The sequence below is a fragment of the Entelurus aequoreus genome, linkage group LG22 (assembly GCF_033978785.1).
Source record: "Entelurus aequoreus isolate RoL-2023_Sb linkage group LG22, RoL_Eaeq_v1.1, whole genome shotgun sequence".
NCBI classification, from domain to species: domain Eukaryota; kingdom Metazoa; phylum Chordata; class Actinopteri; order Syngnathiformes; family Syngnathidae; genus Entelurus; species Entelurus aequoreus.
The window spans coordinates 27,030,697-27,058,672 of record NC_084752.1 but is presented as its reverse complement, the minus strand read 5'-3'; the positions used below and the strand labels follow the sequence as shown (position 1 = coordinate 27,058,672).

Below are 27,976 nucleotides of genomic sequence, written 5' to 3'. Positions count from 1 at the left end.
GAAAGAGAGAGAGACAGAGAGAGAGAGAGACAGGGAGCGAGAGCAAGAGAGATAGGGAGGGAGGGAGGAGCACTTGCTGTTTTGGAGTCTGACTTGGTCGCTTTGGAACTTGATCTCTGCTCCGGGAGGAAGATCTCACTGAGAATTTGCTGTTGGGATCTTAACACCTTTGCCATTGGGATTGGAATATCCTGTCATCTTCCAGTCTGCTGGCTGAGGAACCTCCTGCTGACCTGAGGAGATCTAGTTGGGTAAGATATCTAATGTGCATATTTGTCTGCTGTTTTTGCTTGTATACTTGCCAAAAAGATGTTCTTTTTCCTACAGTGCCCTGATTTTCTTTTAGAGACGCTTAGTTAAATATTCCAAGATATTTGCACGTTTTTAGTGCATGTTATTTTTAGTTAAAAATTTCAAAATTAGTCTTGTTAGTGTCTGCTTGGGAACTCAGTAAAGCAGAATCAGTGTGTCGGGTCTGTGGCTTATCTAAGTATATCTTCTCAAGGATTACAGAGCCCTATAATGAGCTTTCACTAATGTCAGAGGATGCTCACAGGTTCTCAGTATGTTAAGAAGGCAGCTGCACATCAACAGAATACAATTTATTTCTGTGATGTTTGCATGTTCTCCTCGTGTGTGGCTTACCATGCATGTTGGAGACTCTAAGTTGTCCATAGGTGGGAATGTGAGTGCGAATAGCTGTTTGTCGATATGTGTCCTGAGACGCCACCATTTACCCCAAGTCAGCTTGGTTGGGGTCCAGCTCACTAGTGACCCTATTGCAGAGAAGTGGTAAAAAAAAAAAAAATGATTGCATGGCCTAATAATAACCTGTTATTGTTTTAATCAGCAGAATAATAATAAAGAAAAAAAGCACTTGATATAAACAAGCTTTGAAAGAAGTAACATCCTCCCCCATCCATCACAGTTACAGTATGGCTGCCCTCAGAGGCCCACTTGTAACAGTGAGGAATACATGAATATAAATATAAAAATATTTGCCTCATGATACTATTACAATTGCCTATGGATTTAGTTTAGTTTATTAAGGATCCCCATTAGTCTACACCGCAGTGGAGACTATTTTTCCTGGGGTCCAGGCAAAAAACATCACACAATCACAAAACAAAAGATTAAAATGCAGTACAACATGATCAAATAATAAAATGTTGTAATACAAAAATAGCAACAACAAAGAACCAAAAAAATAATAATAACTTCAAGTTTACATAATATTGTTCATACCAAAGATAAAAAGAGCAATATAAAAATAGATGTATATATATTTTTGCAAAAAAAAAATAAAAAAAATAAAAAATATATTATATATTTTTAGGTGCACTCTCCGTAGATTTTACAGTAAGAAAAATGTTACTGTAATACAGTGTTTTTTTACAGCACTTTACTGTAAATGGAAAAAACAGTATAGTTTTTTTTTACAGTAAGTGATTGTCCTGCCAGTTATTCTAATAATTATTATTGTTAGAATAAAAATGAAAGCTGAAAAGATTTGCAATTGCATGCAGGACATGTATTTTTTCTGTCAACAAATACATTTAGTGTCATGTCTTTTGATCATGTTTTTGTTTGGCTATGTGCTGTTTGTTTTTTGGACTCTTTTTTAGTTCCTGGTTGCACTTCCTTGTTGGTTTGTTACCTTGACAACCATTAGTGTCACCTGTTTCACGTCTTGGACTCACGCACTTGATTCATTTGAACTCACGCACCTGTTTTCAATCACCACATGACTATTTAAGCCTGTCATTTTCTGTTGGTCGGCCTGGCGACATCACATTCATGCTCTGCACGCTTGACACACTCTCTACACACCCTTATGATCCATGCTGCTCTTTTTCATGCCCTTTTCACGTCCAAGTAAGTTTTCTTTATTCATGCCATAGTTTGCAAGTTTTGTTTTTTGTCCGTAGTCCTGCCTTTGTGCAAGTTTTTGTTTGTATAGCCAAGTTTTGTACTTCCGCCCTTGTGCGCGCCTTTTGTTTATTCCTTTTTTGAGTGTTAATATTAAATCATGTATTTAACATCACGCCATGTCCGGTCCAAATCATTTGCACCACGGGAGAACAAACCACGCCAAAGTCCAAGTCGTGACATTTAGTAAAAAATGGATATTGACATATATTATTTCCAGGCTTTCACATGCCATGTAGAATGAACTGGTGGGCCTGATCTGGTTTGTCTAACCCTTGTGCTCTAACGTAACGTTTAATTTAAGTGCATTTCACTTTTGTTTACCTACTCTATCTAGATTAAAAATACCAGTGGCACTGTAAAAAAAAAAAAAAAAAGCTTAATTGTAAATGTGATTAACCAGAGTGAATTTGGTCTGTTAAAGGTAACAGTATGAAAGTAATAATATGAAATAAGTTATAACTCATATTTTAGGCCCCCTCTTGTCAACTACTGCAATTGGTCATAACCTGTCTTTACAGAGATAATAGTGTTCAATTTAAACATTTTTATTATTTGGTTATTTATAGTGGTGCATAGCTGCACTGCATCCTATTGACAGCTGTTTCTACAAAACCCAAAACCAGTGAAGTTGGCACATTGTGTAAATCGTAAATAAAAACAGAATACAATGATTTGCAAATACTTTTCAACTTATATTCAAATGAATGGACTGCAAAGACAAGATACTTAATGTTCGAACTGGTAGACTTTGTTAATTTTTGCAAATATTAGCTCATTTAGAATTTGATGCCTGCACCATGTTTCAAAAAAGCTGGTACTAGTGGCAAAAAAGACTGAGAAAGTTGAGGAATGCTCATCAAACACTTATTTGGAACATCCCACAAGTGAACAGGCTAATTGGGAACAGGTGGGTGCCATGATTGGGTATAAAAGCAGCTTCCATGAAATGCTCAGTCATTCACAAACAAGGATGGGGCGAGGGTCACCAATTTGTGAACAGATGCGCGAGCAAATTGTCAAACAGTATAAGAACAACATTTTTCAACAAGTTATTGCAAGAAATTTAGGGATTTCACCATCTAAGGTCTGTAATATCAACAAAAGTTTCAGAGAATCTGGAGAAATCACTGCACGTAAGCGATGATATTACGGACCTTCGATCCTTCAGGTGGTCCTGCATCAAAAACCGACATCTGTGTATAAAGGACATCACCACACGGGCTCAGGAACACTTCAGAAAACCACTGTCAGTAACTACAGTTTGTCGCTACATCTGTAAGTGCAAGTTAAAACTCTACTATGCAAAGCGAAAGCCATTTATCAACAACACCCAGAAACGCCGCCGGCTTTGCTGGGCCTGAGCTCATCTAAGATGGACTGATGCAAAGTGGAAAAGTGAAAAGTCCACATTTAAAATTGTTTTTGGAAACTGTGGACGTAGTGTCCTCCGGACCAAAGAGGAAAATAACCATCCAGACTGTTATAGGCGCAATGTTGAAAAGCCAGCATCTGTGATGGTATGGGGGTGTATTAGTGCCCAAGGCATGGGTAACTTACACATCTGTGAAGGCACCATTAATGCTGAAAGGTACATACAGTTTTTGGAGCAACATATGTTGCCATCCAAACAACGTATTTTTCATGGACGCCCCTGCTTATTTCAGCAAGACAATGCCAAGCCACATTCTGCACGTGTTACAACAGCAAGGCTTCATAGTAAAAGAGTGCGGGTACTATACTGACCTGTCTCCCATTGAAAATGTGTGGCGCATATGAAGCATAAAATACGACAACGGAGACTCCGGACTGTTGAACAACTTAAGCTGTACATCGAGCAAGAATGGGAAAGCTTCAAAAATTGGTCTTCTCAGTTGCCAAACGTTTACTGAGTGTTGTTAAAATTTAAGGCCATGTAACACAGTGGTAAAAATTCCCCTGTGCCAACTTTTTGCAATGTGTTGCTACCATTAAATATTAAGTTAATGATTATTTGCAAAAAAAAAATTAAGTTTCTCTGTTCGGACATTAAATATCTTGTCTTTGCAGTGCATTCAATTGAATATAAGTTGAAAGGGATTTGCAAATCATTGTATTCTGTTTTTATTTACTATTTACACAATGTGCCAACTTCACTGGTTTGGGGTTTTGTAATATGTTACCTCAATTAGGTACGTGAGAGACTCTGAATATTAGACAGCAGTAATACTGTACAGCAAAATGCAACCACAACAGTATACTGATAAATTATACCTTTGTGATGGTGTCAATCAAAACTGGGCTTTGTATTTAATCTCGCTTAGCTTGTACAAGTGGTCATAATATTGTGGTCGACGGGTACATGATGTTGTTTAAAAAGCCTTACCTTTTTGAATGCCAATGTCCAATATTGGGGCATTTATTTATTTTGCTTCTATACATTAAAACATTTGTGTTTTTTTACAGCGACTAATATGAGGAAGCCTTTAAATGGACCAGACCCTGGAATCCGACTGCAGGGTCTTTAACCAGAGAAGCAACATGCAAACCAATCGGTGAACCAGTGTGGCCTGTTAAACCCCCACCTTCGTAACCAACAGCACCACCAACCCATCTTTTGGTGGGGGGAGTGTTGTACTCATACTTCCACCTGAGAAGCAAACATGATGGAATCACTCCTGTCAAGAAGAAGTCAAGACGCCATGGCTTTATCCAGCTTTGCTCCTCTTCTCAGACCTCCTCGCAGCTGCATGAGGCAACACTACCAAGGCGTAAGAAGAAAACTTCGACCTGGGCGAATTCTGGGTTTTATCTTAAGCATGGCAGTGGTCTGCACAGTGTGTTCATGGAGTGCCTTTTCTCTTGTCACCACCATGGTGGCCAAAGAACCTGAATCCGAGGGCTCAGGAGAGGGAGCAGTGCCCCAAAGAACTCTTCTGGAGCATCTGAACGACTCTGACCTTCTGGCCGGAACAGTGGGGGCCCATCAGACATCAGAAGTTGAGATGAATCATGGGGACTATCCCACAGACTATTTCAGCGTGGAGGACAGACGTCAGGGCTTTGTAATATTTCATATGTTTGGCATGTTGTACATGTTCATATCTTTAGCAATTGTGTGTGATGAGTTTTTCGTCCCGGCGCTCACTGTTATCACCGAGAAACTACAGATCTCTGACGACGTAGCAGGGGCCACCTTCATGGCTGCAGGCGGCTCGGCTCCAGAGCTTTTCACCTCTGTCATAGGAGTTTTCGTCTCCCACAGTAATGTGGGTATCGGCACCATCGTGGGCTCTGCGGTCTTCAACATCCTGTTTGTGATCGGGATGTGCGCCCTGTTCTCTAAAGAGGTGCTGAACCTCACCTGGTGGCCTCTGTTCAGAGACGTCTCCTTCTATATTATTGGCTTGCTTATGCTGATCTACTTCTTTCTGGATAATCAAATCACACTGGGGGAAAGTATAAGCCTGCTCATGTGCTACACCACCTACGTGACCTTTATGAAGTTCAACGCCAAAGTAGAACTTTTCATCAAGAGACTGCTGGGCAGCAACCAGGTGGACAAGATAGAGACTGCACCCAAGGTAAGTCCACTCGTTCATGCAGGCATCAATCCATTGGTCTATCTGTCTAATCGTCCATCATCCCATCAGTCCATTCACCTATCCGATCCTCATCCATCCACACTTTCCTCCATTCACCCATCCATCAGTCCTTCTGCTCCTCTGTTCATGCAGAGAATTCATCCATTCATACATCCAGCCTCTACCCAATTCATCTGTCAATAAATCCACCCACATATCTGCCCAGCAATCACCTTTTCTGTCACTCTATCCATTCATCTATTTTTTTAGATCTCCTATCCTGCACCCAACCATCCATCAGGCCATCATCTAGTCATTCCTCCATCTTCCCATCAATCCCTCCATCCATCATCCATCCATCAGTACATATATATTTTAGTCATCCATTGAACAATCCAACAATCTTTACCTCCATCTATCCACTCCTACCTACATTCATTTGTCCGTCCATCAATTAGTCCACCCATGCCTCCATCCTTACATTCATCTCTAAATACCATCCTTTAGTCACTCTGTCAAAAGCATGAACAGTGTGCTTTCTCTGCTCTTCCATCCATGTCCCATGATCCCCAATCAAGAATCACTCAGACACTAATCCACATTGTAGTCTTAAATTGACTTTTTTGGCTTGCTACAGAACGACAAAGAACAATTCCACTCATTAATTTACGATACCACTTATCTGTTCATGGTCATAGGGGAACTGCCGCCTCTCCCAGCTGACTTTGGGCAATAGCAGGGAACATATAGACCATTTGAATATATAAATGTAACATTTAAAAATGGCAGCCTGAAGTTATGAACCTTGGTATCATATGTTTTCCCCAATGATCCCACGCAGACTAAGATGTGTCATTTAGTGGTCAGGGAATTACACCGGATTTCCACTGGGTACGTAACGGGGGCAAAACGACGGCTCCATAACGATGGACTCTTTCTGTTTTTATTCAAGTTAATTTGCTCAGTTTCCACTGCAGGAATACGTAACAACACTGCCTTGTTGGTGCCGCTGAGCATTCCTGCGCTAAATATACACAGAGTTCCTATATTTGCCGGTCCCCACAACTCATCTGTTCAAGATAGCTAAAATCCTTCTGTGTTGGACAAGTTGTGCACAAACCCAGAATAAATCATCCCGTTTACTTTAAAAACAAAATACTCCAATTTCATGGCGACTCATCTTTTACACTATGATGGCCAGCAACGGACATGAAGTCGACTTGTCAAAGGTTTTAAGATGTAGTTTCACCTGGCTGACACGTATGGTGATTCTGGAAGTCCAAAATAAAAATAACAAATCATATACAGGCATATCCTGGGCAGCTGGATGGGGTTATGCAGGCCTATGTCAAATGTAAGGTGATACGGGGGCCGGGAAAGCAGGGAATTGATATGAAGGTCCTGAGTAGTCCTGAGTTCAATCCCGGGCTCGGGATCTTTCTGTGTGGAGTTTGCATGTTCTCCCCGTGACTGCGTGGGTTCCCTCCGGGTACTCCGGCTTCCTCCCACCGCCAAAAACATGCACCTGGGGATAGGTTGATTGGCAACACTAAATTGGCCCTAGTGTGTGAATGTGAGTGTGAATGTTGTCTGTCTATCTGTGTTGGCCCTGCGATGAGGTGGCGACTTGTCCAGGGTGTACCCCGCCTTCCGCCCGAATGCAGCTGAGATAGGCTCCAGCACCCCCCGCGACCCCAAAAGGGACAAACGGTAGAAAATGGATGGATGATTGGTGTGTGTTTGTGTGCGTGTCCGTGTGTGTGTCAGAACAAACTGTTTGTGGTTCGCTTTACTACAACTCCCCTTATCACATGATAACATCTCGTAAAAGTCTACGCTATTTCGCTGCACGACAGCAGTGGGGATTGCCGGACAGTGGATGGCGGGCCCGTTCCGTTGTTGCGCCGCTCATCTGCCGTTACGCATCTAGTGTAACCTGCTCATTGGCCTTGTGGTTAGAGTGTCCGCCCTGAGATCGGTTAGGTCGTTAGTTCAAACCCTGGTCAAGTCATACCAAAGACTATAAAAATGGGACCCATTACCTCCCTGCTTGGCACTCAGCATCAAGGGTTGGAATTGGGGGTTAAATCACCAAAATGATTCCCGAGCGCAGCCACCGCTGCTGCTGCTGCTGCTCACTGCTCCTCTCACCTCCCAGGGGGTAGAACAAGGGGATGGGTCAAATGCAGAGGGTAATTTCACCACACCTAGTGTGTGTGACTATCAGTGGTACTTTAACTTGAACTTTAGTGACAATCTGGGTTCACAAAATCTGATGAACTCGGAGCAGATAAGGGGTTGATAAAGGAGATTGATACATTTGAACTCTAACACATTCCTCTTTGAAAGGATGTAAATATTTGTCAGGTTCTGCCCACCTTCTGTGCTTGGGTGGGACCAGACCTGGAGATGCGTTGACTTGAGGACCAGGCCTTCTCTTTGGTTTCTACTTTTAGAACACTCCTTCTAACTAGTACTCAGTCAGCCTTTTTGCAATGACGGTGATAAATGAGCACTGAGTGGTGTTTAGCTTTATTCCACACCTGCTTTTGCTTTTTGAAATGAAATGTCACAGTCATACTTAGATCATCGCTTGAAGATGGAGTTGATAAAGATGGAGGGTTTTTATGCAGCATTGAAATTCTTGGATTTTTTTTCGGCCTTTTTAAACCTATTCTGTGACTCATGCTGTCTGTGCCTTGACCTTGTACTAACACGCCCACAATGGTAATCACTCGACAGCCACTCTTCCAATCACTTCTTACTGGAAGTACAAATTAGAGAGGGCTTTGTAGTGCTGTCGTAAAAAAAACGCAGCAAACGGTCAAACAAAGACAAGCGTCTATAAACATAACTAAGCGTTTAATGCTTTGAGACAAGATGTGCAGCATCACCACGAAAGCTCCTCCCTCTGGTGATTAGCGAACACCCACCAAATTAAGAAAGCATGACTTGCTTTTTTTGTCTTGATCAATTGAGTTAACTCCCCAAAAAGCTCATCTGAAAGTCACATATTCTTTCTTCTAAAATTCTGAGCACCAACAAGGTGATGGTAGTCCATCCAGATTGTTCTGTGACAGTGGCACCTTTCTGGGAATCAGCTCTACTCTCGGCTCCATAACATCTCCCTAAAGAAGAGCGTTTCCTTTTTGGTTGCAAGCACTTGATGTCCAGCTGTCCTGTCCTCAGGTAACGGTAGCTGCTAAATAATCCCGAAGGTTAATGCTCTCCAATCCCTTTAGAGCCCCTAATAATAGTCAGATGCTCTCTGGGGGCAAGAGAGAATCACACCAGATCACAGAGAGGAGCATATAAAGACGCCCACTTCTCAACTCGGGTTTACAGCATGCACTTGTGACTTAATAGGAGGCATTTTGGGATATTGTTTTGCACAATGTCATCCGTTACTTTAGTTTCTACATAGAAAAGTGAGCGAGGTGCTGATGGTTTAACTGATTGCACGAAAGACACCAATCCTCTGTGATCCCCTTAGCAACTTCTTACCTGCGGTGACGACAGCAAACACACATCCCAGCAAACCATACTAAAATGCAACAATATAATCCTGATACAAATACACAGGAGCTATTTTTTTTATAGTCATACATTTAGGTAATTTGTTCCTAAAATTTCAGATTATTGCAATTACTGTTAAAATATGTTTGAATGATACAAGTTGAATATATTATCATAGATTTCACATGCAGGTAATTATAACCTAACCACTGTATCCCTATCAATTAATGCACCTTACCTGAATTATTATGGTCTGTTATGGACTTCATCCATTCTATTATGGACTATTATGGGCCTCATCTCATTGTTACTGTCTCAGACAACAAAATATGTGAGTGAATACGGAAGAGTCTGGTTCTCATTCGGTTGAAGTATTTATAGAACGAATCATAGTCAAGATTAGTTGTGCATTAAGAGTGTCTGGTGGTCCTTTGACTGCATGGTTAACAGGTTACCAGTCAGTCAGACTCATGCAGGTCTGAAAGGGACCCTTCTAAAAGTGGTGACCTCTGCTGTTTAATCCTGGTTAAATCCTGCAGCCCGGACAGTCAGCAATACGTACACACCCACTCACACACACACACATAGGGAATGCTACGCACTGACAACAAATAATGGTGTTTAACAGCGTAGTCTAATTGTGTTATTCCTAACAATAGCATTGGTAGACTTAACATATGTAAGACAACACACATATACAAATATGTAGGTCCATTCACAGTTGATTCCAATCCTCACACTTTTTAAAAGAAGACACTATGATGTACTGTGTAACATTTATTTACGAGGTAAATATTATAAAACACAACGCAAACTGCAAAAAATCTGAACATTGTTGAATATCTGATAACAATTTCAAAAAATACTCCATATTTTTTCTTACTATGTTCCATCGCTGATATGTGATCAAATCTGAGGTAATACATGAGAAAATTGGACTGGGAAAAACACATTTATATTTGCTCTAAGCATTTTGGAAAGTCATATCTTGAAAGTACTATATTATTAGTGCAACTGCATAAAATGTAATCTAAAAAATGTTGCTATAATAAGTCATTTGGAGAATAATTTTGAAAAAAAAAAAACAAGTGTATAAAATGTTAAGTAATTAACGTTATCATTAACAGAACCTCACTAAAATGTCAAAAAATTAAACTATTCAAGAAAAAAATCACATATAAATGGGAGTTAACACCATGTTGATTACCTGTTATACACTTCCGTCAGTCTACCCCAGGGCAGCTGTGGCTACGAAAGTAGCTTACCACCACCAGGTGTGAATGAATGATGGGTTTTTAACATGTAAAGCGACTTTGGGTACTTAGAAAAGCGCTATATAAATCCCAGGTATTATTATATCATTTCCGCTGTGATGGAGGTAATTATATAATTTTATTATTTATAGCACGATTCAATTTCTCAGGCAGTGCACTAAAAATGTGGCCAAAAACATGCAAATAAGTCAGCCAAGAGGACATTTAGTGGAGTGTGCCGGTTCAGCAGGTTGCATATAACCTCTCTGATGAGCCATGTGAGAATTAAGCAGCAGGAACTAATCGGTCAGCTCACAGTTCACAGATCACGTGGATGATACATAAGGTGTTCACTGCGTTCTTTCCTCTTGTGCCTTTGTGCACTTTGCCTAGAAACAATAATACATTTATCTAAAAAACTAAACAATATTATTTGGTTAAACCCATCCATCCCTACATTTTCTACCGCTTGTCCCAACATTATTTGGTTTTATGTGATGTCCTTAGGCTTACTTTGATGAGGCATAGTTTGGGAGGTTAAAAGCTGCGTGTGGCATTGAGTGCTACTGAATGAACGTTATAAATCTCGAGTATATTTTGCAGAAGAACATTGCTTGCATTGACCTTGGTTTAGCTGCCATGACAGCAGCAGGTGTCTTGTCAAATTCAAGCTAAAGAGATTATCTGGTCAAACGCTTGACGCTTCCATCATGAGAGTGTGTCTGCACCTCTGTTGCAAGTCTTTCTATTCCTTGCACTAAACTCAAAGTGTAATACACAGAGTACATGCTTCATTCTTTCTTCTGTTTACCTGTGCTGTCATAAATTATTCCTAATTTATCAAACCATTAGATTACATCAGAAACTCCGTCCATAAGTGTAGATTGTGTTGCACACCATCACTCACAAATCTTGCATGCCTGCATTTGTGTGGTTTGATTCCTCGTGTGCTGTAACTCACACAACATAATATAATGCAGAGTGAATATTGAATGTATGTTAGGGATTACTAATGGTACAATTAGTACATAATGAATAAAAAAGTTACTTATTTGTTGCATACATTTTCCCGCTGGAGCTCAGAGTGGTTCCAACATCAAAGGTGTTTTAGCTCAGCCATCCGACTATACATCTTACTAGCGACTTAGCGAGTAAGATGTATTGCATGATATGTACCGTAACACTATATTGGCTGTACTGTAGTTTGCAATAAAACAGCTTAAGTGGTAATAATGCATGAGTAAGAACGGTTTCTATTCATTAAAGTTTATTTTGCAAATACGTGTCATTTTTAGTGCGACTATATATTGTAGAATTGCACAGAAAATGAATAGAACAAACTGTTAAAAGGTTACACAATGATGCAAACGCAACAACATACAAAAGTGTATTTTTCGCTATCATTTTATATGAATTTTATAATTAACATTTAATTATTTGTTTCCAATTTTTAAAAAAATAATTATTCATTTTAAGGCTATTCTATTAAATGTGTAATCTAGTGTCGTCAAATTATTATCATTTTGAATTTAATTCAATCAATCAATCAATCAATCAATGTTTATTTATATAGCCCTAAATCACAAGTGTCTCATCACAGGGTTGCTGTGGATAAATTTTGATGAATCACAATTACATATGATTAATTTCCAATCCATATTAATGGTGTTTGGTGTTGCATGCGCAAAGAGAGTCAAGAAATAAGGGAATATACATGCACCTTTAACGTCATGTTCATGTTTGATTTGCTAAACAAACATTTCTGCACTATAATGTGGACCTGTTACTCCTTTTGTGTTGTTACTAGAGTGCTATTTTAAGATGGAAGTTCTTCAGTGAAAATACATTTCCTTCTTGCAAGTGTATAATACTTTTTTGTTGATTGACTGTTTTGTCATAGTATTTTTTGTGCTAAAATTTTCCCCAGAGAGGTCAAAAGTACTGTTTAGTGTCTTCTACATTGACTTGTTTGTGTCTGCGGCCTGTCATTACCGCATCAACGGAGCATTTGTGCATGCACGACAGTAACACTGTCAGGTTCAAGCACTGATGACATCTATTAAACAGACAAAGAAGCAAGGAATTAAACTGAGACGAAATTCAATTTAGCTCAATTGAGGAGAAACGTCTGGGCTGTACTCTTTGTACAGTCTTCCACCACGCTCTGACGAAAGATTGTACGCCTCCTCTTTTATTTGGACTTTCCCTGAATACATGGCAACAGCTGTTTCTAAAGGAAGGGGGGTCGTAAACAGCCATCGCCTTTGGTTACAAAACAGTTCAAAGAAAAGGTGCCTGGAGGGGGGTCAGGTCCTGCTTCCTCTCCGCTTTGTAGATCTCGGGTCAAGACAAAATCTTCTTGTGGATTACAATACATCAAAGAAACAGACACCTTCATGTCGCTTCCCATCCTACACAGTGGAGTTTAACAAGCCTTTTGATTGGTAAGATCAAAGACAGCTTTTGTCTGCTCGCCGGGAACTCATTGAAACACAAAGTTTTGTGATAACTTAGATACAATTATTCTGACAAACACTACTTGGACAAATGCTATGCCAGAGACATTTCAGGGATTTTGAGTCATTCAGCACTGCATATGAAGGAGTTAATTGCGTGAATTTTAAATGATCTGACTAATAATGAAGATGGATTAATCCGCAATAATGTGTCAATTATGACAGCCCGAGTTTGATTTAATAAGGAATTATTCTTTAATGGAAAAAGTCCCACATGCAGTCTTATCTACATTGATATATCTATTGGCCTTGAACAGATGTTTGTGATCTTTATAAAATAAAGTATTTTTGTGAAGTATAGCATTTATTTAGTTTTCCTTATACTATGTTGTATTTCCCTTTTGTGAATCATCATTTTACTAAAATTCTATATTAACCAGTTGAAATAATTTCTCTTCTCCATAGGTCAACACTCCTACCGAGGATGACAACAAACTGATGGTGAGTGTTGCTTTCGTAAAACGTTATTTTTTGAAGAATAACACACATTGTATGCATGTCTTCATACTCATAGGCCAAACCGAGGTTACAGAGGGAAGGCAGCTGTGCTTCGCTACACAACTCACTGATGAGGAACAGCATCTTTCAGCTGATGATACACACATTGGACCCTCTAAGCGATGAAGGTATGTCCGTCTGAGATAGATGAATGGATGGATAGGTAAAAAAGATCGTTGTATATATCGTTGTATCGTGTTTATACATTCATGCATGCATATACTAACAAAAAATAGTACCGTAATTTCCGGACTATAAGCCGCTACTTTTTCCCCTCGTTCTGGTCCCTGCGGCTTATACAAGGGTGCGGCTTATTTACGGCCTGTTCTTCTCCGACACCGACGAAGAGGATTTCGGTGGTTTTAGTACGCAGGAGGAAGACGATGACACAATGATTAAAGACTGACTTTTCATATACCGGTAGGCTGGTTATTTTGATAACGTACAGGCAAGCACTTTGTATTACTTTGCACCGTTGTATTATTTGTACTCTGCACGAATGCTGTTCGCCATGTCAAAGATGTGAAAGTTTGATTGAATGATTGAAAGATTTATTGTTAATAAATGGGACGCTTTGCGTTCCCAAACAGTCATCTCTGTCCCGACAATCCCCTCCGTGGTAGCAGGAACCCCTATATACTACGGTAATTACACATCAAAACCCTGCGGCTTATAGTCGGGTGCGGCTTATATATGGAGCAATCTGTATTTTCCCCTAAATTTAGCTGGTGCGGCTTATAGTCAGGTGCGGCTTATAGTCCGGAAATTACGGTAGTTACAAAGAGATTAGTGCGCTTCGCTAAATCATTCCCGCTGCCAAATTGCTTTAGCATGTACGACACAGACAGAATGTAATGAATGGCGCCTCTGCCAATTCCAGGACGATTCAAAGAGAAGGCGTCCATTCTTCACAAAATGGCCAAACAGAAGTGTAAAGAGGAGGCTGCTAGTGCCAACGGTGTAGGTGAGTTTCTCCTCATCAAAATAACATACAATATAATAAATAACATTAAAATAAATTTATTAAATTAAATTCAAATAAATTGAATTGAATTGAATTCAGACAGTATTTTTATTATTATTTTGTCATAGCTTTTTTTAACGTCACAAAGGAAACAAAATAATGGACACAACTTTCTTCATCTCTTGATCCATCATTTCATTATAATTTTTATATTTGGTTTTCGTGGTGTTTTTATTCCCTAATGTGTGTATTTGTTTTTTTTTTCTAGCCGGAGCTAATAAAAAAATTCCCAACAGCACAAAGGTCGCAGTAGAAGTCACACCGCCCATGAATGGAGTTGCAGGAGGCGAGGTATTGTGTTCACTGACTACAATAAAAAAAATAAAAAGGACAGCTATCAAAATAAAAAGACTAGATTTTAGGAAAACATTTCTAAAAACTAGTGAAATTAACTAGCTGCATTGACGGATAATTTATTTTATTTTATTTCATTCATTTTTCTTTTTCATTTATTCATTTATTTCAGGCAATGACATACAAAAATAAAAGTACAAGGTAGACAACAAATAATATTATAAATTAATATAATGCAAAAGGTAATGTACAGTATGTAAGCATGATGATCCAGTTTGCCTGAAAGGGAGTGGGAAGAAGATTATTTATTTAATCCCACCCCTGTTCTCCATTCAGTGATTAATACATTGAGTTTCACTGTTACTTTGTTTAAGGATTATAATGCAAATGTTGTATCATGGTGGCATTACCACAGGTAACAATAATTTTGATTTGTATCAACAATGTAGGAAGAATGAACAATACCAACAATGGTAAGGGAGAAAGTACCCACAATGGTAATAGACAACATAGCAATAATGGTATGGTAAGTAAACATTGGGAACATGTTAACACTTTGAGACAGAGTACACGTCAAATTAAAGACCCTCATCCCTATATTTGATCCAGACCTGATGTTTGTATAATAGTTTAAATCGAGTAATAGTTTGACATTGCTTGTATTTTAAGTCCAGGCTGTTCCATAGATTTACTCCGCGTAGACACACAAAAGCGTCTTAAATTAAGATTTGTATATCTTAAAATGTTCATTTTTTTACCAGGATTTTTAAGATTGAAATAAGTATTTCATTCTGAAAACAAGCCTTATTCAACTTGCAATTCTTAAATTAAGCATCCTGGAGATGTTGCAGAATCTTTAAACAAAATGTTCTATGTACGGCAAAACCAACATATCTTATTTGAATAGTTTTTTTTCTCAAGCTTAACATTTCTAAACTGGAGTAGAAAAAATATAACTATTTATGCTAAAACTAAGATTAGTCAATGGCTTAAAATAAGTAAATAGCTCTTCAACTAGGGACATTTCAAAAAATATAAATGTAACTCTTAGCAAGTGGCAAATCATTTGCAGTGTGACTGCGGAGAACGTTCATGTTTTCATGAGCAGGTTTAAGACCCACCTTTTTGATTTGGCTGTAACCGGTGCCACTCACACCGGTGAATTGAATGATGAATGATAGGTGGTGGTCGGAGGGGCCGTTGGTGCAAATTGCAGCCACGCTTCCGTCAGTCTACCCCAGGGCAGCTGTGGCTATGAAGGTAGCTTACCACCACCAGGTGTGAATGAATGATGGGTTCTACATGTAAAGCGACTTTGGGTACTTAGAAAAACGCTATATAAATCCCAGGTATTATTATTATTATTATTATTACCTGATATTAATTATTTTATTGAAGTCATTTTTATTTTACTTTTTATCCTTTTAGTTATGCAAGATTTTATTTTGTTATATTTATGTATTTATTTACTGTGTATATATATATATATATATATATATATATATATATATATATATATATATATATATATATATATATATATATATATATATATATATATATATATATATATATATATATATATATATATATATATATATATATATACACTACCGTTCAAAAGTTTGGGGTCACATTGAAATGTCCTTATTTTTGAAGGAAAAGCACTGTACTTTTCAATGAAGATAACTTTAAACTAGTCTTAACTTTAAAGAAATACACTCTATACATTGCTAATGTGGTAAAGGACTATTCTAGCTGCAAATGTCTGGTTTTTGGTGCAATATCTACATAGGTGTATAGAGGCCCATTTCCAGCAACTATCACTCCAGTGTTCTAATGGTACAATGTGTTTGCTCATTGGCTCAGAAGGCTAATTGATGATTAGAAAACCCTTGTGCAATCATGTTCACACATCTGAAAACAGTTTAGCTCGTTACAGAAGCTACAAAACTGACCTTCCTTTGAGCAGATTGAGTTTCTGGAGCATCACATTTGTGGGGTCAATTAAACGCTCAAAATGGCCAGAAAAAGAGAACTTTCATCTGAAACTTGACAGTCTATTCTTGTTCTTAGAAATGAAGGCTATTCCACAAAATTGTTTGGGTGACTTCAAACTTTTGAACGGTAGTGTATATATATAATTTTATTTATTTATTTATTTTTCTATTAATCTTCATATGTCTTACTTGTATTTTATTCTCCATCTCTACTCATGGTTCTTAATATTTTACAAGTTTTATTATTTTTATTTTCCAACGTTCCTCAAATGAGCCATCTGCCTCAGGGGTTATCGGCCGTGGTTGTGGGGGCGCTTTTGTGTCAGCGTCTTGGTGGCTATGGTCTTATGACCTCCTGGTGAAGATGGCTCCTGTGATAGTGTTTACTCAAATGTCTCCTCTGTATTCAGCCATGCAATCATTTGTCCATATAGTTGCCAATGTGTGTATGTTGTGTGCGTGTGTGTGTGTGTGTGTGTGTGTGTGTGTTTGTGTTTGGTATCTGTGTCCGTGCATACGTATGTGATAATGGGGGATATGGGTCACCGGGGCATTGTTTTTAACTTTGTAAAGCACTTTCCGTTGCATTTATTTTATGTATGAAAAGCGCTTTATAAATAAAGCTTGATTTGATTTGACTAAAAACAGCTGTGAGAAATGTACAGCAAACATAGCAAATGCGCTGTTCCTCAGTGTGGTGAGGAGGAGGAGGAAGATGAAGACCAGCCTCTGAGCCTGGCCTGGCCCGACACCACCAGGAAGCGTCTCACGTACCTCATCATCCTACCAATTGTCTTTCCTCTCTGGCTCACACTGCCTGACGTCAGAAGAGAGGTGACAACATACACAACACACACAACAACGTATCACTTGTTATGCAGTATGTTATCCAACACAAACTAAATGATACGTGTGTGTGTATTAATTTGTGGTTGTTTCAGTCTTCAGAAAGGTTCTTTCCCGTCACCTTCCTTGGTGCCATCAGTTGGATTGCTTTCTTCTCCTACTTGATGGTGTGGTGGGCTCATCAGGTACTTGAAACACACACAAACACGCCCTGGTAAAATAATCGCTTAACTAATTTTTTCAGGTTTTTCAGGGAACAAAAAAAAAAATTCACCAAAAGTGTATCATAACATATCATTTCCCCTCAAAAAGATTGTAACAAAGGATGGCTATTGGCATTGTAATAACACTGGGCCCCATTCAGCAACCGTTCTTAAAAACAAATGTTGTTCTTAGGCCCACTTACGAAGTTTTTAAGGAGATTTTTGTATTCACCAATGTTTTCTTAGCTGGGATTTGTTTGTAGGTAAGAACGCAATCTATGAGTGCTCCAGAGCACTCTTAGGGTGGCCTATTTGTTCTTAAGTGTGACAAGTTCCCTTACTTCTAATTTCTAATGTTAAATTAATATCATAGATAGATAGATAGATAAATATAGATAAGACAGACAGACAGACAAACACAATATACCAAAATTAGCAATATTTAGACATTTCAAAATACCGTGTGCGTGCACGCACACACACACAATCATCAATTACCGGGCATTGATTTAGTGATTGGTGAGTCTTTAAAAGACCAACAGGCCTCTCACACCCTGTTGCAACTCAACTCACACAATAGATAGATAGATACATAGTACTTAATTGATTCCTTCAGGAGAGTTCCCTCAGGAAAATAAAAAATGGCAATGCTTTTGCTGCTACTGCAAGATGCCGCAGATCGTGCCGTGGGGAGGGAGCGCATATTTCACAACCATTTAGACCTACTTGCCCGAAGTGACACATATTTATTTGAAAGCTTTAGGCTACCTCAGCAGTCCCCCCTTTCTTAAAATTACGTTTTGACATTATGTATTTCCCCCCACGGGATAATACGAATTTCTCTTCTGCAATCTGTTTGTGTTTTCTCCGTGTGTTTGATGTTCGGCTTTTCTGGCGGAATTGTGCCCTTATATGGGGAATTATTGGTGTTTACCTATGCAAATTACAGAAATAAGGGTGTTTACATATGCATATTGGGGAAATAAGGTCATGTTTTATGCAAATTGTGATAGACACGCACACGCTAACCATTTGGCATTCAGCAACTTAAGAACAGCAGGTGGGAACAATTTGGCGGTTTAAGAACACGTCATGAATTTGAATGGACTCCTCTTAGGAAATCACTAAGGAAGAAAGATAAGAGGAAAAGTTAGGAACTTATTGCTGAATGGGGCCAACTGTGAGTAATTAAAATAAATAAATGACTTAGACAATTTTCAACATGCCTTTGTGACTGAAGCAAGATATGGTAACACTTTATTTTGAAGGTGTCTACATAAAAGTCACACAAGCCTGTCAAAAACTAAGTTACTTCAAAGAGTCATTAATGTCCATGACCACATCCCATGTCATGTTTATTACATGCGCTTGTCACTCTTATGTAGACACCTTCAAAATAAAATGTTATCATATCTGGCTGTAGTCACAAAAAATTGCCTAGGTCATTTATTTCTTATAGGCCATTATCTTAAAAGGGTAAAATCACATGATCTGATCAACTGAAGATGTAGGCGTTTTGGAATCAAAGGGGGCAAATGTGTTGGAAACATTTATGGGCGTTTGTATAAAACTGCCGTATTACTGTGAAAAGCACATCGTGTGTAAAGCACATTCTTACCAGAGAAAGATCATATCCGCATGACTCACTGTGAAAGTATCTCTTCTCCCTTCTCGTCGCTCATTTCGGCAGTTAACAGTGCACCATTGTCTGAACGGTCGGTACCTTACACTGTTGTTATGTCATATGCTTACTCCCTCCTCCCATCTGTTATTCAATGTAAAAGAGCAGGGCACACTTTTTTCATACTTGCTATGAGTTTGACCTGTCTTTGTTGGACCGCTCGAGCTTTTCAGCAAATCTAAGAAAGACAATTTTGTTTGAGGTGATTTAGGCAAAAAGCATAACAATTAACGATTATTTTAACAGTGTAACAAAATGTCCTTTCTCCTCCTTATCCTATGTATTCTATTTTGGGGTCGCATACAGTAGGCATTAGTCAGGGTGTTAAATGTATGACCTCGGCTGCTAATCCCAGCTAATCTGCCGTGATCCACTGCCAAATCACCTGTAACGCTGCAAAAAGCAGTCATGAAGCAAGACATCAAGCGTACAAGGTTACGGAGGAAGCTTGATTGTCATTCTACAAAAAAAAAAATCAAAAAATCAAATACCTTCTCTCTGTGTAGGTCACCGCTTCAAGAAGACTAACGCGGTCTGGTGCTATTATTAGTACATTTGACCACAAGGCTGAATTTGTGTGTGTGTGTGTGCGTGTGTGTGTGTGTGTGTGTGTGTGTGTGTGTGTGTGTGTGTGAGTAGGTGTGTGTTTGTGTGTGTCTGTGCTAGCAGCCCCGCCTCCACCCACAAAAATCAAAGAGATTGGATGACTAGGGATGGTCACCAAATTGAATACTTTTACCAATTCATGGAAAGTCAAACGATGCCACATCCTGATAACTTTGTTGCACGAGACGTCACATCGCATTGGACCAACAATTTTGTTTGAAGTATGTCAACTGTGGTGGCGGCCTCCTGTATTTTTAATCACTCTATGTATTATTCTAACTCATCTTACTTTTTTGTACCATGCTAAGTGAATAAGTACACTTTTGTACTTTATTCCCCCATTATTCTGCACAATCGCTCAGATGTGATGACACTGGTGAGCAGTAGAGAATATGGACTGATTTTCGGCTTTATTCATTATTGAAACAGGGGCAGCATGGTGGGAAAGGGATTAGTGAGTGTGGCTTGGGGTCTTTCTTTGTGGAGTTTGCATGTTTTTCCCGTGACTGTGTGGGTTCTCTCCGGGAAATACGGCTTCCTCCCACCTCCAAAGACATGCACCTGGGGATAGGTTGATTGGCAACACTAAATGGTCCCTAGTGTGTGAATGTGAGTGTCAATGTTGTCTGTCTATCTGTGTTGGCCCTGCGTTGAGTTGGCGACTTGTCTAGGGTGCAGCTAGGATAGGCTCCAGCACCCTGAGAGGGACAAGCGGTAGAAAATGGATAGATGCAAGGGCATCATTGACATTTATTTATTTATTTATTTATTTATTTATTTATTTACAGACAGAGTTTTGTATTTTATTATTGTTTCTTTTGTTACAATCAGATTCCGTTCTGCAAAAAGGTCATCCCTAGAAGCACACAGCTTATGGACAGGGACCCCCAGTTGAAATATACATCATCATATAATATACAAAATACAGTGCAATACAATACATTTCAAAATCTACCCACAAAATACCCATTTACAATTTCATTTATGAATAAAAAAGGAATCTTTAAATCCATCAAACAAGTCTCAATATCCTATTATTCGAATTTGATCAAAAGGTTGCATCTTGAAGATTTGTGATAATCTCATCGTACATACAGAGGTCAATTATTACATATTTCTTGCACTTTATGTTGTATATTTTTATATGACATTTTCAGTTCCCTTTCTCATATATTATTACACCCAAAATGTGGCTTCTTTTACTCTTTCAATGTCAGTCTATTTGTATTTGTGTTTTCTATTTCTATTTCTCTATTCCTCTTCTAGTGTTACCAAATTGTATTATTTTAGTTTTACTGAGATTCAAAGAGTCATTTTTTTTGGTCAAACCTTTTAAGTTTGTTCAGTTCTTCTTAATATTATTAATTATTTTGCAATGCAGTCTGCTGAAAATGATGGAAAGAGTCGCTCTACATAGCAACTGACGCTGTGGTCAAAGTTGAAATTGCCACCAAACACATTTTAAAATGTTCAACACGCCACTGCCATCTGGGGGCTAAAGTGGATGGTGCACCCCCGTCCTCATTTGTCACGTTTCATATGTCAGGTAAACCGTGACGAATGGGGTCATATGAATCCCCTTCCTACTGTATATTATCATTTATTACAAACATTATTTTCTTGAAATTAAAATGAATGCTTTCATATCTGCTTGTCACCCTGACTTATGATTTCAAAGCAAGTGTTATAATCTAAAGAATGAACATAATATAAATGTTATAATCAAATGCATAGGAAATTGTGAAATAATATCATGAGGCGATTAAGAATAACAGTCACATACTTTTCCAAGCTGCCCTCTAAAAACACTTTTGACACCCCTGCATCAATGAGACATCTCATCCCTCCATAGGTCGGAGAGACTTTCTGGATTACAGAGGAGATCATGGGTCTGACTATTTTAGCAGCCGGTACCTCCATCCCTGATCTCATCACCAGCGTGATCGTAGCCCGTAAAGGCCTGGGCGACATGGCTGTGTCCAGCTCAGTGGGCTCCAACATCTTTGACATCACAGTTGGGTGAGTGGAATGCTTACATGGGATTAGGATTGTATGGTATACCGGTATTAGTATAGTACCGCAATACTAATGAATCATATTCGGTACTATACCGCCTCTAAAAAGTATCGATCCCCCAACCCCCGCCCTCCCGTCGTCGTCACATTGTGACATTGCTGGTTTACGAGCAGACGAGCATGTTTGGCAGCGCACAATCACAGAGTACTTACAAGCAGACACAGTGTGTAGACAGAAAAGGGAGAACGGACACATTTTAGCTTAAAAACTAACGATAAAGGTGAAGTTATAACACTGAAACGCCTTCAGGAAGAGGTGCTTTAAGACAGGGCTAGCTAGCTAGCGGCTAAAGTCCATCCGCAGTTTACAATGTTGTAGCTTCTTCTAAATCACTAATCCTCGCCTCCATGGCGACAAATAAAGTAAGTTTCTTACAAGTATCATCCCTGCAGGACGTGTAATAGCTAAACATGCTTCACGGCACACCGTAGCTCACCGGCGTCACCGCTGATGACACCGTACCTGAATGTAAACAAACGCCATTGGTGGATCTACACTGTAATGATACCAAGTACAAGAGCGTATCAAGTCATACTACTATGATTACATTAATATTTTTTAGCATCACAAAATCTTTTTTCATTTTTTTCAAGTTCATATTATGTTTATAAACTCAGGAAATACATCCTTGGACACATGGGGACTTTGAATATGACCAATGTATGATCCTGTAACGACTTGGTATCGGATTGATACCCAAATTTGTGATATCATCCAAAACTAATGTAAAGTATCAAACAACAGAAGAATAAGTGATTATTACATTTTAACAGAAGTGTTGATAGAACATGTTAAAAGAGAAACTAAGCAGATATTGACAGTCAATGAACAAGTAGATTAATAATCCATTTTCTACCACTTGTCCTTAATAATGTTGACAAAATAATAGAATGGAAAATGACACAATATGTTACTGCATATGTCAGCAGCTAAATTAGGAGCCTTTGTTTGCTTACTTACTAATATTTTCACAATTTTATTTAAGGACAAACTCGCGATAAGAAACATATGTTTAATGTACCCTAAGATGGGTTATTAAAATAAAGCCAATAATGCAAGTTTTTGTGGTCCCCTTTATTTAGAAAAGTATTGAAAAGTCCCGAAAAGTATCGAAATACATTTTTGTACCGGTACCAAAATATTGGTATCGGGACAACACTACTTGGGATCAGATAGAGGGGAGTGAAACAACATACTGTAAACCCTCAAATGTTGTACTTGAATTTTCCTCCAGTCTGCCCTTCCCATGGCTCGTCTACAACATCATCAACGACTTCAAGCCAGTGCAAGTCAGCAGCAACGGACTCTTCTGCGCCATCGTCCTCCTCTTCATCATGCTCCTCTTCGTCATCATCTCCATCGGAGCCTGCAAGTGGAGGATGAGCAAGCTGCTGGGCTTACTCATGTTCCTGCTCTACTTTGTGTTCCTCATCGTCAGCGTCATGCTGGAGGACAAAATCATCATCTGCCCTATCACCGTCTGAGAGACAAGCCCTGGAAATGTCTGACATCACGCACACACACACAAGCACATACACGTCTACATACACACATTGTCAACAAGACCACATGCATCATGGCCTTCCAGTGGCCTGTTTTGTGGCACGGAAGCCAAGTTGTACTCTCTATCAACCCAGTGACTACATTTATTGGGTCGAAACCTACTTAAAGAGACGGTTGGACCATGTACCAGAACTGGGATGGAGAGAGCAACACATGGGCGCAGTCATGAATGTTATTTGATGCTCAGACTCAAACAGACATTTGGTTGCAAAACTCTGGGAATGATCCTCGGCACTGTGGAAAAAAGAGAGGCAAAGCAACCTGACTGTGTAGGCATGAAGGCTAGATGTTAAGATTCTAAATATTCTCATTTCAAGCATGTCATGCTATTTGTTTATTTAGAATAATTTGCACCAGTACTGTACTGTACATTCATTTTATGAATAACATATATTTATTCAGCCCTACTTACACCATATACAACCATACACAGGTATATGATAAAATAATTTGTTTTTCATACAGTATAGTTATGGACAACTATTTGTGTTCTGCATGCCTTTAAACACGCCATGCCCCAACTCTATCGTCCTGTGTTGCTGCTGGCCCTTTAAATGTTGGATTTACAGCATTTGTCTTTCAATCGGGAGGACTTTTTTTGGTCGGCTTTACTAATAAGGGCTGTGAATATTTTCATTCAAGTAACGATTGTGTGTTCTCAGGCCACTGAAGCGATAGCAACTGGCCTGTTCAGATTGTATTCGAAGACATATCGCCTACAGGACAGCTTTACCCTGAGTTGTCTGGCTCTCCTATCTAGTCCGCCCTATCCTTGAGCATGAACTGATGATTCTCAATCTTCAGTTCATGCTCAAAGACTAGTTAGGACTATCCAACGAGTCAGATTAGTCTATCTAGTCTTTGAGCATGAAGTGATGAGTATCAGTTTATACTCAAAGACTTGATAGAACAGTCCAACAAGTCAGAGTAGAGCTGTCCTATCTAGTTTTAAGCAAGAACTGATGAGCATGAACTGTTGGGATGAAAGGCGAAACGTCTTCTATAAGACAAACAATCAATTCAAAAAGTTGTAGGAGTGTTACTCTTAGTAAGTGCATGATCTGAAAAATGAGTAGTGGAATGCAGTAAGTGGAAATTAAACAAAATCCAAAGTTGTTCCAACTGGGAATCTTTGTCAATTCACCAGATAATCACTTGCAAGGTCAGAGTTCACTGATGCAGCACCTGACAGAGGACCTGCATGCGCTCTCTCCATCTCTGTCCGAGTTCATCCCAAAAGTTGTTTGACGGAGTTGAGGTCAGGTCTCTCAAGTATTTCCCGACTAAATTTAACCACACCTGCCTTTATGGACCTTGCTTAACTGAATTGTTATGATTCTGAAGGAACTAATTGGTCTAGATGAAGTCTCGGCAACCCGCAACATCCTTGTTGAGTCTCTATTCTACGATGTATTTTTTAACACTGGAATCGGGGGTAGGTGGGTCGACTCTGTGTGAGGCTGTGAGTGAGTGTGTCATGACTGGTTATTGGATGAGCACAATGAAGGCAAGGACTGTGTGTGCCATAAGAGAGACGTCAGCTTATTGAGGGTGCCCCGCCCCCCCATTCCCCCCGTAAGCTATCCAGAAATACTGTGCATCCCAGAAAAGAAAAATCTTGGAAAATAATAGTTTAATTCTGCATCAACATATTATTTTGCCTATAAAATAAAACAAAAACATTACAACTTTTAAAAAGTTTTTAAGCTGTGTTATGTTTTGAGGCTACGGACTATTTTTCTTTAGTGGAAAAAGGGGGTTAAATGGCTCTTTTGTTATTAGGGTTGCCAGACCCTAGTCTAGACCAACCCACAATGAATTAAAGCGATCATAAATTAATGTTGTGTTTGTACAACGTCTGCTGTGTGCTAAACCTCATTGACATCATCAGGATTCTGTTGTCATCATCTAATCAGAAGAGGTTGCCAGGTGCAATACGTCACCAATACAATCACTTTTTCATTTACATCCAAATGTTGTGTATTTTCTGTAAAAGTGATGCAGAATTCTAAGGTTTGTTGTTTTTCCTAAAAGTATTTACAATTGTATTTGGGAGCACAGCGTATTCAGAGTGTCAAATGCATCTAGAGGTATGGAGGAAAGAACAATGGGCTGTTTCAAATATTACATACATTTTTAGAAAGGCTATTTTTATGTCAGACATAGAGTATGACATACTTGACTGAATTTATTGAATCCACTAAATGTCCATTAAAGGGACAATACATATTGTAATACCAAAAATGGAAAAAAAAAAAAAAAAATTGTTATGGTCATGCACTGGAAAAACAATTTGAAACTTTTTTAACAACACAAACTAGAGTAAAAGTGTAAGGGGGTGAGGTGCTGGTACTTTTTGTTGTAAACACAACTCATATTCAGCTATATTTTCTTATGTAGCAGGGTTTATCTTATTTAATTACATTAATCTAATTTCCATATAAAGAACTACAGCTTTATCAATTCATTATTTCCTATTGGGTATATCAATTTGTACTTGATCTGCAGTTTCTTTTTACCCTCCATAAGAATTGAACTGGACCGAAGCTATTGTCTGAATATGTGTTTAATTTTGCTATTGTGTGTATAAAACAGTAAAAAAAAAAATCAAAGATTGTATATAACGTCCTGTATGTGATCATAGTCAACTCATTAGCAACTTTAGGCCATTCATGCAGTATGATTATCTGAGAGTGAACGTTGCAGAAACATCACCAAGAGTCCATTCTTTAGATTTCATAACATTTTTTTTTTTTTGTTGTAATTTTCATCCTAAATTATGCAAGTATGGAATTGTTTTTATGTATTATTACTTGAAACGTGTATCGCAATGTCAAAACTACTGTGTATTGCTTATTTAAAAAATAAGAATAAATAAATAAATGAACACTCCTAAATTTGGTGTTTGGACAAAAGCAGTAAGAAGCGGATCTCACATTATTCTAATGGAAGTATCAGTCATCTTGGTCAACTGCACTTCACTTACATTCCATTTCTCTTCCATTTTACATTGAACACCATGGCAATTTCTTATAAACACATGTTGGATCAATGTCATTTTTAGGTCTAATCATTTTCAACAAGGCTCTGCAAATGCCATGGATGGCAGGAAATTATATACATTCTGTCTTACCTCAGATTATCCGTCTTTTGCAGTTTTCGGTTAATTAAAACAGAAACTGTTTTCCCATGCCATACAAGCAGGTGCGTAGCACCAAACTCTGGGCTCCCATACACAAGACTCCTGTAGGGCCCCCCCATGGGTCCCTAAATTCAACCTGGCTGCCCCATACTTACACAGTTGGTATGTTTACATGCACTAAACAAATATTATTGCATGCATCTGGTTGAAACTAGCTTTTTAAAACACATGTAAAAAACAAATATATATATATATTTTTTAAAGATTAGGATGAACATTTCTAGAATATATCTAATTAAATGTAATCAATGTGGGTTTGTTTCTGAAGAAAATGTTTTTTGTTTTGTTTTTATTTTTTTTTACAAAAAAAGTGCCATCAATTTGAATACGAAGTGGCCAGAAAATGAATTTGAATAACCATACAACCTGTCATTATTCACTTAAAGAGATTATAAATTCATCAAGTTTTCGTTTACTTTGAAGTTTAAAGTATGTATTAGCTAATACACAGACAACATTCACACTCACATTCACACACTAGGGCCAATTTAGTGTTGCCAGCCCTGCGATGAGGTAGCGACTTGTCCAGGGTGTACCCCGCCTTCCGCCCGATTGTAGCTGAGATAGGCTCCAGCGCCCCCCGCGACCCCGAAGAGAATAAGCGGTAGAAAATGGATGGATGGACAAACGATTATCAGTGGTAATATGTCTCCTAATAAATAGATACACATTTTAAAACATCATCATTATTATTGATATTATAATTATTATTATTATTATTTTTATTATTATTATTATTAGTGCATCTCCAGGGAGTTAAGTCTCTAGTCCAGGGGTGTCAAACATACGGCCCGAGGGCCGGAACAGGTTTTATCCGGCCCGCGGTATAAGTTTGCTAAGTATAAAAAGTATCCTGAAATTTTTGTATGAAAGAAACAGCTGTTCTAAATATGTCCACTGGATGTCGCAATAGCAATTCTTTGTATCTTTGTAGATGATGCTACATATGTACAAAATAAGCCACATGATGTTAGTCCATCAGTCGGGGAAAATTATCAAACTACATAAATAACATCCTGTAATTTGATTTTGATATAATTTTTTTTATCTTGATAGATTGAAAATGAACACCAATGAGTTGACTGATGAACATTATCACATAATTTATTCAGAAAATATAAATAACGACAACTAAAGATAGAATACTATTAAGTGTAAAAAAATAACATTATGATTTGTACAAATTCAGAATGTGCTTGTTCTATT

General features: G+C 38.4%; 1 protein-coding gene across 3 annotated transcripts; it reads left to right on the top strand.

Moving 5' to 3' along the window:
• Window positions 1-5: 5 nt before the first annotated feature.
• Window positions 6-25,800, top strand: LOC133639321 (sodium/potassium/calcium exchanger 2-like). 3 transcript variants are annotated; one of them, XM_062032553.1, is made up of 10 exons: window positions 6-251; window positions 4,375-5,492; window positions 13,183-13,218; window positions 13,292-13,403; window positions 14,156-14,239; window positions 14,508-14,590; window positions 17,287-17,427; window positions 17,535-17,624; window positions 21,782-21,948; window positions 23,240-25,800. In XM_062032553.1, the coding sequence occupies exons 2-10, from the start codon at window positions 4,572-4,574 to the stop codon at window positions 23,487-23,489; spliced, it is 1,884 nt and encodes a 627-aa protein (XP_061888537.1). In that variant the 5' UTR covers window positions 6-251; window positions 4,375-4,571; the 3' UTR covers window positions 23,490-25,800. The 3 variants fall into 3 exon arrangements, with proteins under 3 accessions (XP_061888537.1, XP_061888539.1, XP_061888538.1); XM_062032554.1 differs by lacking the exon at window positions 6-251 and adding an exon at window positions 1,333-1,875; XM_062032555.1 differs by lacking the exon at window positions 14,156-14,239.
• Window positions 25,801-27,976: the final 2,176 nt, after the last annotated feature.

What these genes read in the sequence shown, in the direction of transcription:
- LOC133639321 (XM_062032553.1), top strand. Translation starts at nt 4,572, where the DNA reads ATGATGGAATCACTCCTGTCAAGAAGAAGTCAAGACGCCATGGCTTTA. An exon ending in TGCTAGTGCCAACGGTGTAG is followed by an intron (nt 14,240 to 14,507) that starts GTGAGTTTCTCC and finishes TTTTTTTTCTAG; the next exon opens with CCGGAGCTAATAAAAAAATT. An exon ending in TGGTGTGGTGGGCTCATCAG is followed by an intron (nt 17,625 to 21,781) that starts GTACTTGAAACA and finishes ATCCCTCCATAG; the next exon opens with GTCGGAGAGACTTTCTGGAT.